This window comes from Pseudochaenichthys georgianus, chromosome 1 (assembly GCF_902827115.2).
Source record: "Pseudochaenichthys georgianus chromosome 1, fPseGeo1.2, whole genome shotgun sequence".
NCBI classification, from domain to species: Eukaryota; Metazoa; Chordata; class Actinopteri; order Perciformes; family Channichthyidae; genus Pseudochaenichthys; species Pseudochaenichthys georgianus.
Window position 1 is genome coordinate 44,052,386 of NC_047503.1, and position 13,005 is coordinate 44,065,390.

The 13,005-nt window shown below is 43.2% G+C and overlaps 1 protein-coding gene across 1 annotated transcript in view; it reads left to right on the forward strand.

Annotated features, from left to right (window-relative positions):
- The window catches only part of LOC117450485 (sprouty-related, EVH1 domain-containing protein 2-like), a 30,953-nt gene that overhangs the window by 9,845 nt on the left and 8,103 nt on the right, over window positions 1-13,005 (forward strand). Inside the window, exons 2-6 of the mRNA XM_034088289.2 lie at window positions 1,769-1,943; window positions 2,440-2,608; window positions 8,444-8,508; window positions 10,746-10,907; window positions 12,062-12,382. Coding sequence (XP_033944180.1) covers window positions 1,769-1,943; window positions 2,440-2,608; window positions 8,444-8,508; window positions 10,746-10,907; window positions 12,062-12,382 — 892 coding nt within the window. The remainder of the gene's footprint in view (window positions 1-1,768; window positions 1,944-2,439; window positions 2,609-8,443; window positions 8,509-10,745; window positions 10,908-12,061; window positions 12,383-13,005) is intronic.

Consider the following 13,005-nt stretch of genomic DNA (forward strand, 5'->3'; position numbering starts at 1 on the left):
CTCTGTGACCGTGGAAACAGGATGTACGAGAGATGTCTGAGTACTTAAGGCAAGACGGAGAGAGAGAGAGTTTTATTTATTATTATTTTTAATCCAGACTTTTGTATGTTACCTCGACATACTAAACAACCTAATCAGTGTGTGTGTGTGTGTGTGTGTGTGTGTGTGTGTGTGTGTGTGTGTGTGTGTGTGTGTGTGTGTGTGTGTGTGTGTGTGTGTGTGTGTGTGTGTGTGTGTGTGTGTGTGTGTGTGTGTGTGTGTGTGTGTGTGTGTGTGTGTGTGTGTGTGTGTGTGTGTGTGTGTGTGTGTGTGTGTGTGTGTGTGTGTGTGTGTGTGTGTTGTAGGTGTGTGTGGTACAGTGTGTGCGTAGATGCAGCGGACAGACGGGTCAGTTGGTTTGGTGTCCTCTGCTTACTTGTAATACTTGTAAATACAACTTTTGGCCCGTAATTTATTTCCCTCATTGTAGCGACCAGAGAGGGGGGGGGGGGTATATCCAGTCTCTGATAGTGTTACGAGTTATGAGAGTGCTCTGTTTGATTCTGAAATTGTATATATACATATATATGTGTGTGTGTGTGTGTCCGCATCTGTAGCCTGTTATTGTCATATTATACCGCACTGTGAATGAATCAAAGTAAATATATAAGTGGTCATGAACACATCTGTCCATCAGACAGAGTGCTGCTGTGCCTCCTGTCATCATTAATGGACGTCTCTTTAAAATGACCGCTCAGAGGAGAGGAGTTCTCATTTCTCTAACCGCCTGCTGCTTCCCCTCCTCGGCTCCTCCGCTCGCATCTCCTGTGGGCGGGACTAAGTATCGAGGATAGGAGTCGAGGAGGGGAGTCGAGGAGGGGAGTTCGAGAAATGAGAAAGGGCCATGCTCTCCAGCACAGGTTAGCTCTGAGTGTTAGCGATGCTAATGTAAACACCGACCATATTACGTCCAAAACAGTCGGGCGTTGTTTCTGATAGCAACGTTTCTGATTGGGCCGTGGGTCCACATTTCAGATATTACGTCATATTGGACGCAAATCTTGATCAGCTCCGTTGTTCCCCGTTTTTAGAGATTTGGGTACGGAGGAAAAGAGAGAGGGGTTTATTTCCTGACACACCGGGGACACGTCTTTATGTATAAAAGACATCAAAAAGTCCATTTTGCATGATAGGTCCCCTTTAAGTAAGAACAGCAAGGACGCCATTTTTCGGCCTAAAATATTCGTTGCTGGGACACGAAATACATCAATAACACTTTACATCCATCTTTAAAGGGACCAGAGCCAGGTCTGCTCTGATTGGTAAACTGGCTGGCTCTGTTGTGATTGGTTTTCAGGATTTCATATTAGTATGTAGTTTCTCTCCTGGGACATGTCTCCATGCTTTAATGTTCAAAAAGCTCTTTATTTTTCTCATACTGCCTGTGCTGCAGCGCCTCTTTTCACCCTCTGTCTGAAACCAGATTGGTTAGCTGGCCGGCTCTGTTGTGATTGGTCAACCGCTTAGAGATGTCGCGCCTCTTAGCCTACGAGTCTTGAACATATTGTCTTCAATGATTGCAATGTTACGTTAAATGTTTCCTTGTTTCTTTCTAAAAATGTGTCTTTGTTGATGTTGCAAATGGAGCTGCAATAAAGAAAGAAAAAATTCATCGTATTCCCTTCAATATCGTGATTCATATCGCGATTGCAACGTCAGTCACAATAACCGCACGTTGACATTTTATCCAGCCTTAATGCTAACTGATTGTTTCTCTGGTGTGTTGCAGTGACAGCTACATTGTGCGCGTCAAAGCGGTGGTGATGACCCGAGACGAGTCGAGCGGCGGCTGGTTGGCACAAGATGGCTGCCTGAGCCGAGTGGGCGTCTGCAGGCTGCTGGCCAGCGAGCTGCTGGGACGAAACGCCTTCCTCATCCACGGAGAACGCCTCAAAGACAAGCAGGTCGCTGCACACGCATTGCACTATTCTATTCTATTTGTATTTACTTGCACAATTTTGTTCATACTTTATTTTTAAGTTGTTGACACATTACAAGAAAAACATAACAGTAATATATAGGTCACCAGAGGCAATACATTACATGAATATGTTCACAACAATTAGTCCAGTACTATGGGGCACCGTCCCCAAAACGGGCTCACGACAAATGTCTGAGCCTGTTTTTTGTAACTTTAAATCACATTTAAAGTTACAACCGGCCTTTGAAAGGAACCGATAAATTGAAGAAAGTCCGTCTGCACATCATTAGTTTACTTCAACCTTTAAAACCACTTATTAAGGGCACTACAAGTGTTTTAGTTTTAAGAAAGACTGGTCAATAGCCTACAGTGAAAACAAGTATATCTGTGAGTCTCTGAATCTATGCCGGAGCTGAAATGATGGAGCCTGCTGAGGGATATGTTTTACGTGACGTTTCCTTTGTGTGATTATTCTCCAGGTGATTCTGCAGTGTTTCCTGAAGAAGGACCTGCTCTACACGAAGGCCACGCCCACGTTTCACCACTGGAGGGTGGACAACAGGAAGTGTGGGCTGACCTTCCAGAGCCCGTCGGACGCCCGAGCTTTCGACCGCGGGGTGAGGAGAGCGCTGGAGGACCTGACCGAAGGTACAGATCACACACTTAGAGTAAAGTATACAGAAGAAGAAAAGAGTATTGAGATTTTAAGAGTCACTACTCTACTTGTTCTGGTATCAGAACTTTACTCCACTACTTATTTTTCTGACTTGTTTAACCCAAATACCTGTACTTTCTACTTCTTACATGTTGAACACAAATACCTGTACTTTCTACTTCTTACATGTTGAACTCAAATACCTGTACTTTCTACTTCTTACATGTTGAACTCAAATACCTGTACTTTCTACTTCTTACATTTCTAACTCAAATACCTGTACTTTCTACTTCTTACATGTTGAACTCAAATACCTGTACTTTCTACTTCTTACATTTCTAACTCAAATACCTATACTTTCTATTTCTTACATGTTGAACTCAAATACCTGTACTTTCTACTTCTTACATTTCTAACTCAAATACCTGTACTTTCTACTTCTTACATGTTGAACCCAAATACCTGTACTTTCTACTTCTCACATGTTGAACCCGAATACCTGTACTTTCTACTTCTTACATGTTGAACACAAATACCTGTACTTTCTACTTCTTACATGTTGAACTCAAATACCTGTACTTTCTACTTCTTACATGTTGAACTCAAATACCTGTACTTTCTACTTCTTACATTTCTAACTCAAATACCTGTACTTTCTACTTCTTACATGTTGAACTCAAATACCTGTACTTTCTACTTCTTACATTTCTAACTCAAATACCTGTACATCTACTTCTCACATGTTGAACCCAAATACCTGTACTTTCTACTTCTCACATGTTGAACCCGAATACCTGTACTTTCTACTTCTTACATGTTGAACTCAAATACCTGTACTTTCTACTTCTTACATGTTGAACACAAATACCTGTACTTTCTACTTCTTACATGTTGAACACAAATACCTGTACTTTCTACTTCTTACATGTTGAACACAAATACCTGTACTTTCTACTTCTTACATGTTGAACACAAATACCTGTACTTTCTACTTCTTACATGTTGAACACAAATACCTGTACTTTCTACTTCTTACATGTTGAACACAAATACCTGTACTTTCTACTTCTTACATGTTGAACACAAATACCTGTACTTTCTACTTCTTACATGTTGAACACAAATACCTGTACTTTCTACTTCTCACATGTTGAACTCAAATACCTGTACTTTCTACTTCTCACATGTTGAACACAAATACCTGTACTTTCTACTTCTCACATGTTGAACTCAAATACCTGTACTTTCTACTTCTTACATGTTGAACACAAATACCTGTACTTTCTACTTCTTACATGTTGAACCCAAATACCTGTACTTTCTACTTCTCACATGTTGAACCCAAATACCTGTACTTTCTACTTCTTACATGTTGAACACAAATACCTGCACTTTCTACTTCTTACAGTACATGTTGAACCCAAATACCTGTACTTTCTACTTCTTACATGTTGAACCCAAATACCTGTACTTTCTACTTCTTACAGTACATGTTGAACCCAAATACCTGTACTTTCTACTTCTTACATGTTGAACACAAATACCTGCACTTTCTACTTCTTACAGTACATGTTGAACCCAAATACCTGTACTTTCTACTTCTTACATGTTGAACACAAATACCTGCACTTTCTACTTCTTACAGTACATGTTGAACCCAAATACCTGTACTTTCTACTTCTTACATGTTGAACTTAAATACCTGTACTTTCTACTTCTCACATGTTGAACACAAATACCTGTACTTTCTACTTCTTACATGTTGAACCCAAATACCTGTACTTTCTACTTCTCACATGTTGAACTCAAATACCTGTACTTTCTACTTCTCACATGTTGAACCCAAATACCTGTACTTTCTACTTCTTACATGTTGAACTTAAATACCTGTACTTTCTACTTCTCACATGTTGAACTCAAATACCTGTACTTTCTACTTCTCACATGTTGAACTCAAATACCTGTACTTTCTACTTCTCACATGTTGAACTCAAATACCTGTACTTTCTACTTCTCACATGTTTGAACACAAATACCTGTACTTTCTACTTCTTACATGTTGAACACAAATACCTGTACTTTCTACTTCTCACATGTTTGAACCCAAATACCTGTACTTTCTACTTCTTACATGTTGAACTCAAATACCTGTACTTTCTACTTCTTACATGTTGAACTCAAATACCTGTACTTTCTACTTCTTACATGTTGAACACAAATACCTGTACTTTCTACTTCTTACATGTTGAACTCAAATACCTGTACTTTCTACTTCTTACATGTTGAACTCAAATACCTGTACTTTCTACTTCTTACATGTTGAACTCAAATACCTGTACTTTCTACTTCTCTCATGTTGAACACAAATACCTGTACTTTCTACTTCTCTCATGTTGAACTCAAACACCTGTACTTTCTACTTCTCTCATGTTGAACATAAATACCTGTACTTTCTACTTCTTACATGTTGAACTCAAATACCTGTACTTTCTACTTCTTACATGTTGAACACAAATACCTGTACTTTCTACTTCTTACATGTTGAACTCAAATACCTGTACTTTCTACTTCTTACATGTTGAACTCAAATACCTGTACTTTCTACTTCTTACATGTTGAACTCAAATACCTGTACTTTCTACTTCTTACATGTTGAACTCAAATACCTGTACTTTCTACTTCTTACATGTTAACCCAAATACCTGTACTTTCTACTTCTTACACGTTGAACTCAAATACCTGTACTTTCTACTTCTCTCATTTCCCAAACAGCTGGTTCCTTTAGTCTGAATGTGTGTTGGTGCGTGATCATTATTCTTTAGAGTCATTGCGTGCCTATTGATTTGAACACGATCCGTGTATCCATCACTTCCTGGTCTTCTCTAAAGAAGAGGGACCAATGGAAACGTTGTCATGTTGCCGTTGGTCGGCATGGAAACATTCATTAGCTAACAATGACATTATTGTTCTATTGATATAAAGGGAGGTCAGGTACTCTTTAAAGCAGCTGCTAGTTATGGGTACTTTTTACTGAAGTACACTTCAAAGCCTCTTTACTTTGACTTGAGTAAAGAAGTTTAGTCAGTACTTCTACTTCTACCAGAGTATTCTTAAACACGAGTGTCTGTACTTCTACTTGAGTACAGGATGTGTGTACTTTTGCCATCTCTGGTGATCACAGTGCTCAGAGTAAAGCCAATCAAGAGGATTCAACCAATCAATCATCTTTCAAACAACACATGTACAAGTTAGCTAACATGTGCTAGCTTGTTTTAGCTTGTGTAGTAGTGAGCGAAGAAGTCGTATCCTGGTGCCAAATCAACTGCTAGCTAGAGTTGGTACTGGACTGCTACAAATACACCCTTAGTGCAGTTCAGATTACAGTGAGGGCATAATCTGACCCGATTGATAAGTGAATCAAAGCCAAAGGGATTATGGGCTGCCTCTTCTGAACATGGATGGACTGCCAGCATCACTTAAGACACTCTGCTCCATGTTGCCCTGTTAGTGTTTTCCACGCGTTTTATTATTTCCATTTGTAAATATTCCACAACCACATGTCCCTGCCCTGCTCATTTGTACACGCCCTTTTTTCTGCCTTGTTTTATAACTGTCTCTCTCCGAATAACGACATACTTCTTCTTGGACCTCTCTCTGCCTTTCTACTGAATAATATCACAGGAATGGTTGATTGAATACCTCCTCGTATCTTATCTTAGTTAAATGGATGTGCATTGTTGCCATTCGAGAGACTATCTCATGTGTTGGGGAAGGTATTCAACCTTCGACCCAGTTCATCGGTTTCTCCTCTCACCGTCTCCTTTCCCGTGGCGCAGGTCTACGGCCTTGGGTGTTGCTGCTATCTCTCTTAAGGAGGGGCAGCTTGGGCGCATTGTTGGTGCCAGTCTGTGACCGAGCACAAGCCACCATGAGGTAGTTTACTGTTCAGGCGCACGTTCTTTCCTATGGACGAGAGCTAGTTAGATTCAGGGTCCACAAGGTTTAGTCTCACTGATGAAGAATGTTGATTATTCTCTCTGAACTAGCTAAATACAAGGGTCTAGGGAGAGTTCTTCAGAATTGACGTAGCAACTCTACCGTGAAGTCAGAATCTCTGACTCTTTGACATGTCTTGTGAATTCTCCAGCCTGTCTCTCTGAGTCCTGACTCCATCAGAGCTCCAGCTCTCCTCGTGTCTCTGAGTCCTGACTCCATCAGAGCTCCAGCTCTCCTCGTGTCTCTGAGTCCTGACTCCATCAGAGCTCCAGCTCTCCTCGTGTCTCTGAGTCCTGACTCCATCAAAGCTCCAGCTCTCCTCGTGTCTCTGAGTCCTGACTCCATCAGAGCTCCAGCTCTCCTCGTGTCTCTGAGTCCTGACTCCATCAGAGCTCCAGCTCTCCTCGTGTCTCTGAGTCCTGACTCCATCAGAGCTCCAGCTCTCCTCGTGTCTCTGAGTCCTGACTCCATCAGAGCTCCAGCTCTCCTCGTGTCTCTGAGTCCTGACTCCATCAGAGCTCCAGCTCTCCTCGTGTCTCTGAGTCCTGACTCCATCAGAGCTCCAGCTCTCCTCGTGTCTCTGAGTCCTGACTCCATCAGAGCTCCAGCTCTCCTCGTGTCTCTCTGAGTCCTGACTCCATCAGAGCTCCAGCTCTCCTCGAGTCTCTCTGAGTCCTGACTCCATCAGAGCTCCGGCTCTCCTCGTGTCTCTGAGTCCTGACTCCATCAGAGCTCCGGCTCTCCTCGTGTCTCTGAGTCCTGACTCCATCAGAGCTCCAGCTCTCCTCGTGTCTCTGAGTCCTGACTCCATCAGAGCTCCAGCTCTCCTCGTGTCTCTGAGTCCTGACTCCACCAGAGCTCCAGCTCTCCTCGTGTCTCTCTGAGTCCTGACTCCATCAGAGCTCCAGCTCTCCTCGTGTCTCTGAGTCCTGACTCCATCAGAGCTCCAGCTCTCCTCGTGTCTCTGAGTCCTGACTCCATCAGAGCTCCAGCTCTCCTCGTGTCTCTGAGTCCTGACTCCATCAGAGCTCCAGCTCTCCTCGAGTCTCTCTGAGTCCTGACTCCATCAGAGCTCCAGCTCTCCTCGTGTCTCTGAGTCCTGACTCCAGTTGCTTCAGAAGTTTCCCCCTCTGGTCATATCTCAGATATATTTTCCAAATAAGAAAACAGAGATATGACCAGTGATGGAATGGTGCTCTGTGGCTATTTTTCCTGAAGGCCGGAAATACTAGTTGTGTTGTCATTGTCTATATTGTCGCTGCATTGTATTGTTTGTTTTACTTTGATGTGGGTTTATTTTTTTTCCGTTTTATGTTTATTTTCATGGCTCTGTTGTTTAAGTTATGGGTGGAGGGAGGGAGGGAGGGAGGAGTGTAGTGAGTGTACTGTGGTACTGTGATATTACAATATAAATGAAATGGCATCGACTACTGTACATTATAATGAAATAAAAAGACTTGTAAAAAAAAAAAATTCCCTCTGGATAACTGTGTTAGGGAAAGGTCCAAATAGCAGTGTACATGACAGAGGAATGGTTCATTGTTAAATGTATGTGGGATGCACATAAAAAAGCTATCCATGGGAGGAAATGTCACCGTGGTTATTTCAGCTACAGTATAGGAACAAAAAAAGAGGAAAACCAAATTGTGAAACCAAACCAGACTGAATAGAACAAGAACCAAAATGACTTCCTGCGTTGGACTAGCCAATTGGACTATATCATGTGACCGCACCCGAATGCTAACCAAACATGGCTATTTCTGTTATACTGAACAAAGTAAGATAACGTTGTCTCACTTCCTGTCCCACTGATTCTCCTGTGCCTCCTGCAGGGTCGACCACGTCCTCATCGACGTTGCAGAACGAGGCGGAGCTCGGAGATGACGACGTCTTTACGGTGAGAACCTCTTCCCCCTCCAGCTGTTAAACAACCGGTGAACTCTGAGCACACCGTGACCGCTGGAGTGTGAAGTCAATGTCCCAGACGTTGTCATTTATTTGGCGATATTGAGACATATCTGTGTAAAGCGATTCACGTTCCTGTTTTTCATTTTCAAGGTTTCTATAACGTGTCAGGAGAACATTAGGGAGGGGCTGTTTTTCTGTTCTTCTGGCATCGGATCTGGACAGGAGATGCTGCTTTTGGTTTCAGCGTGACGAGCAGACTGTGTGTCTGTGGCCTTGGGGGGGGGGGGGGGCCGGGAGGGGTTTGGTATCCTGGAGACACATGTATTGTCGCCGTCCTGTTTGGAGTCACCAACACGGGAGCAGCACACGCACTTCAGTTGGGAGTTTTTTTTTCCGACACAGACATTTCCTACGCTTTCCTCGTTTTGTGTTCCTTTAGCTAAAATAACCACGGTGACATTTACTCCCATAGCTTTTTGATGTGCATCCCAGATAGATTGAACAGTTAACCAGTCCTCCGTCATGTACTCTGCTATCGGGACCTTTCCCTAACACGGTTACCGAGAGTTTCCTCAACACGTGTGATAATCTCTCTAACGACAACAATCCATTTGTTTCAACTATGATATCGGGAGGTATTCGATCACCCATGTCTGTAATGCTGAGGCGTGCAGCGTACAGGTGAGTGCGTACCTGTGTCTGCATTCAGTAGAAAGGCAGAGAGAGGTCCCAGAAGAAGTATCTCATTAGTCGGAGGGTGACAGTTTTGAAAATGGGAGACAAAGGGGATGACATGCGTAAATGTTCCCAGGTCGGATTTGAACTTGGGTTCCTCCGCATGTTCGAACTTTTCTATATTGTGAGAGGATGAAAATCATTTGGGGTTTCGAGTTGAACAAGAGATGCTGATTTTGCCACTAATGATACTGGTTATACTGGAGTGATCTGAGTTAAATGTACCGCAAGTTTCTTCCCTCCATCCTCAGTCTGATGAGGGGTCAAGCTCTGGCTTCCTCTTTCAGGGTCCAGTCTTTCCGTCTTTCGAGTGGCTTCAAAGGAAAAAGGGTGTATTGTTTCCTCAGGATGTCCAGCGCTGGAAAAGAGAGTCGAACCTGTCAGTAATCCGTCGCCGAGCTCTTGTTTACTTAGCTGGCCTCGTTTAAAGCTGAGTGAGGGGAACGTGGCTGCAGATCGTTCCTCTCCGTCCTGTCGGCACGTCTGGCACCCTGAAGAGGAGGAAGAGGAGGAAGAGGAGGAAGAGGAGGAAGAGACGCCAGAGGGTGTAGATACCTCCTGATGTCAATAAAAACCCTCCCCGTCATGAGGACGCGCTTTCTGTCGTGTCAAATTATCATATAATCTTTTAAAACATATAGTCTTATACTCTGATTGCCTTTTACACTGTTCAATTGTATTTGTAGTCTTGTATGTGTTTAACAGAGACATATGTTAAGGGTTTACTTTTCAGAAGGGAAGTGTAAAAGGTGGATTTGAACATGTTAAGGACAACAGGGTTTAATGGTGGGATGTAGGACCTGTTTCCTTCCATGCGTTCTGTGTGACTGTGAGCCGGGTTCAGGGTGCAGCACTTCTCTGTCCTCTGAGGATGGAGTATCCTGCTCCTGCCTGTGAGATAGATTTCACTTGTATATTGACTTTCTTTATTACTTTATTAAATAGAACAAAAGACAAACTTGTCCATTAATCAGTTTCTCTTAAGAATTTCCTCCACACTTTCCTCTGGAGGTCCATAAACAACGGAACGGAGGAGATGTGGAGGAGCTGCGGGAATGTGTGTGTTGGAGAAGTCTTTCCTCTCACAGCTGAGAAATGTGAGAAAGCAGTTCATTTCTTTTGCTGTGAAGTTGTTTCTGGTGTTTGAAGGAAGTGTTCTTGAGTGATCTCAGTGAGCCACATGAAAGCTTCAGCTCTGATCAACCCTGACGACGACTCGACACACGACGCTGAGCAAAACACCGGGCTGGGACTCATCTAACACGGACCCAGGACGTTTTCTGACACGCTGCTTCGGTTCTGGAGGTCTTTTGCCTAATTGCAACAGTCTGGTGGTGTGGAGCTCAGGGGGCTTCAGAGAGGAGTCAAGCTGAAAAGAAAATAGGGAGATGTGTACTTCGAGATGTTCTCATCGTAGTTTTAAAATGTTGCACACAGTGTGTAAAGTCCTCATGTTGGTCTGTAGTCACTCGTGTCCTCTCTGTCCTGCAGACGGCCACCGACAGCTCGTCCAACTCGTCCCAGAAGAGAGAGAGAGAGCCGGCCATGCACTCGCTCGCCCCGCACAACTTCTGCGAGGCGCGTCGACACCATTGCATTCTGGGACATTTCTACGAGCACCACAGGCCCTCGGATCACTACTTCCTGGATCAGGTTAGCCGGGGTTTGAATAACCCACGATCGAAAATGCTTTTTATTTTTACCATATTGACATAGAATCACAGATAGGTTTATTTTATAAAATGTATCTTAATTAACCGTAAAAGGTTCAGTTTTAATGTAGCAGAGCATATCTGGTGAGATCAAATGCACAATAGCAGCACCCTGAATGGAGCAGTGTCACAAGTACCTGTTTTGACTTTCCACTTTTTAAAGTTTGTAAAATACATTTGAGATTGAGACTTGAAAACGTTTATTTCATTCTGGGATTAAAGCAAATGGCCAAAGTGCCTCTGGGTTTCGGTTTGGTTCTAGAAACACGTTATCTTCCATATACTAATACAATTGTTTTCATTCAGTGATACTCACCCCAACATGCTTCACTGCAACACAAGTTATTCTTCAGAAAACATATGTAAAGATGATTTAGAAGCTAAAATCCACAGAAGGAACTTGAAAAAGCTGAGTGATCAGTGCAGAAATGTTCACGTGCTTAAACTAAAGGAAGGAGTTCAGCTAGTATGTTGAGATGTATGTACAACCTACCACGAAGAGTCAGTAACAGCGGACCACCAGCTTTGTTTCTGTGTCTGCTGACCTCATGTATCTGGAGGATAACATCTAGGACTTAACACGGGGGTGTCAAACTCAAGACTTCATTCTCTGTGGCCCCACAAGAGCTTGCAAAGAATATAACACGTTTATTATACGGTTACGTTCCGCTTTACAGAAGCACGTTGTCCGTAAACTACATGTCCCACAATGCATCTCATTTTGTGACATGCGCTGAAGAGACTTGCAATTATTGGCAATTATGTAATACATTATTTTATATATATTCTATATTTAGATATGTATATTTATAAAGTCTTAAAGTTACAACCTGCTGATGTGGCCCGCGATGAAATTGAGTTTGACACCCCTGAAACAATCACACAAAAACATGAACTCCTTTGATCCAGATTGGACAGAAACATTATTTAAAATGTTGTATGTATGTTGAGATGTATTTGTGGAACACATTGAGGACAACTTACCACGAAGACTCAGTAACAGCGGACCACCGTTAGCAGCTGTGTTTCTGTGTCCGCTGACCTCATGTACCTCTGGAGGATAACGTTGTAAACCCCTCATCTGTGTCTCTTTAGGCGGTGCACATGTTCCCTCGTCACGTCAGCTTCCACGTGGAGGAGGAGGAGATCGTACGCATCAACCCCCGCGAGAGAACGTGGCTCACCACCGGCTACGAGGATTACCGCCACGCCAACTCCACGCGGGCCAAAATCTCACAGCCAGAAAACCTCGACGCCTACGTACATTTCGCCAAGAGCGAGGCGCCCAAACACGACTATACCTACCCGTACCCGCTGAGCTGCAACGTGACGAGGGGATGCACCGGAAAATCTAACTGCATGGAGTCGATCGGGGGTCGAAGGGCGGTGGTGACGGTGCAGCCGAGAGCCCTGCAGGTGGTTAGAGTCCCCTACGTGTATTGAGTATTAGTGATGACGTATTTCTGTATGCCGGATCGGAAGTAAGCTGCGCAAGGGTTCCCTCGACGAAAAAGCAACGGTTTTCTCCATAGGATTTGGGAATATTGTAAAAAATAAGATCTGTGGAAAACGAACCTGTTCGATAAATGCACGTTCTGTTCAGCCGGATAATCTCCACACGTCTACCCTACTTTTATAATTTTCGAATCATAAATCTAATCGCCAGAAGCAACATGCTAACGTTATGCTATAAACTAACCACAGCCGAGTACAGCAGGGTCGCACGACTTCAACGTCACGCCAACTTAAGATCGATATTCAAACTACAGATTCTAAATGGTACACGTTGAAGCGTTTATTTGAACAGTTCGCAGGAGGAAGGGACTTGCTTTCAAGCAGAACAGGGCAAACAAACTTCGAGGAGTGTTTACGTGTTCGGCGTAATGACGTACAACGTCCTCGACAACTTCTGTAGTCCTATTCAGCCAGTTGTTAAAAACCATCGTTACTGCTGATGGATTTAATGTCGTAGAAACAAACGTTATCCGTCTCTTCAATTTGTCTCAACCACAGACCTTATTTCCAGATATTTTCCAAAA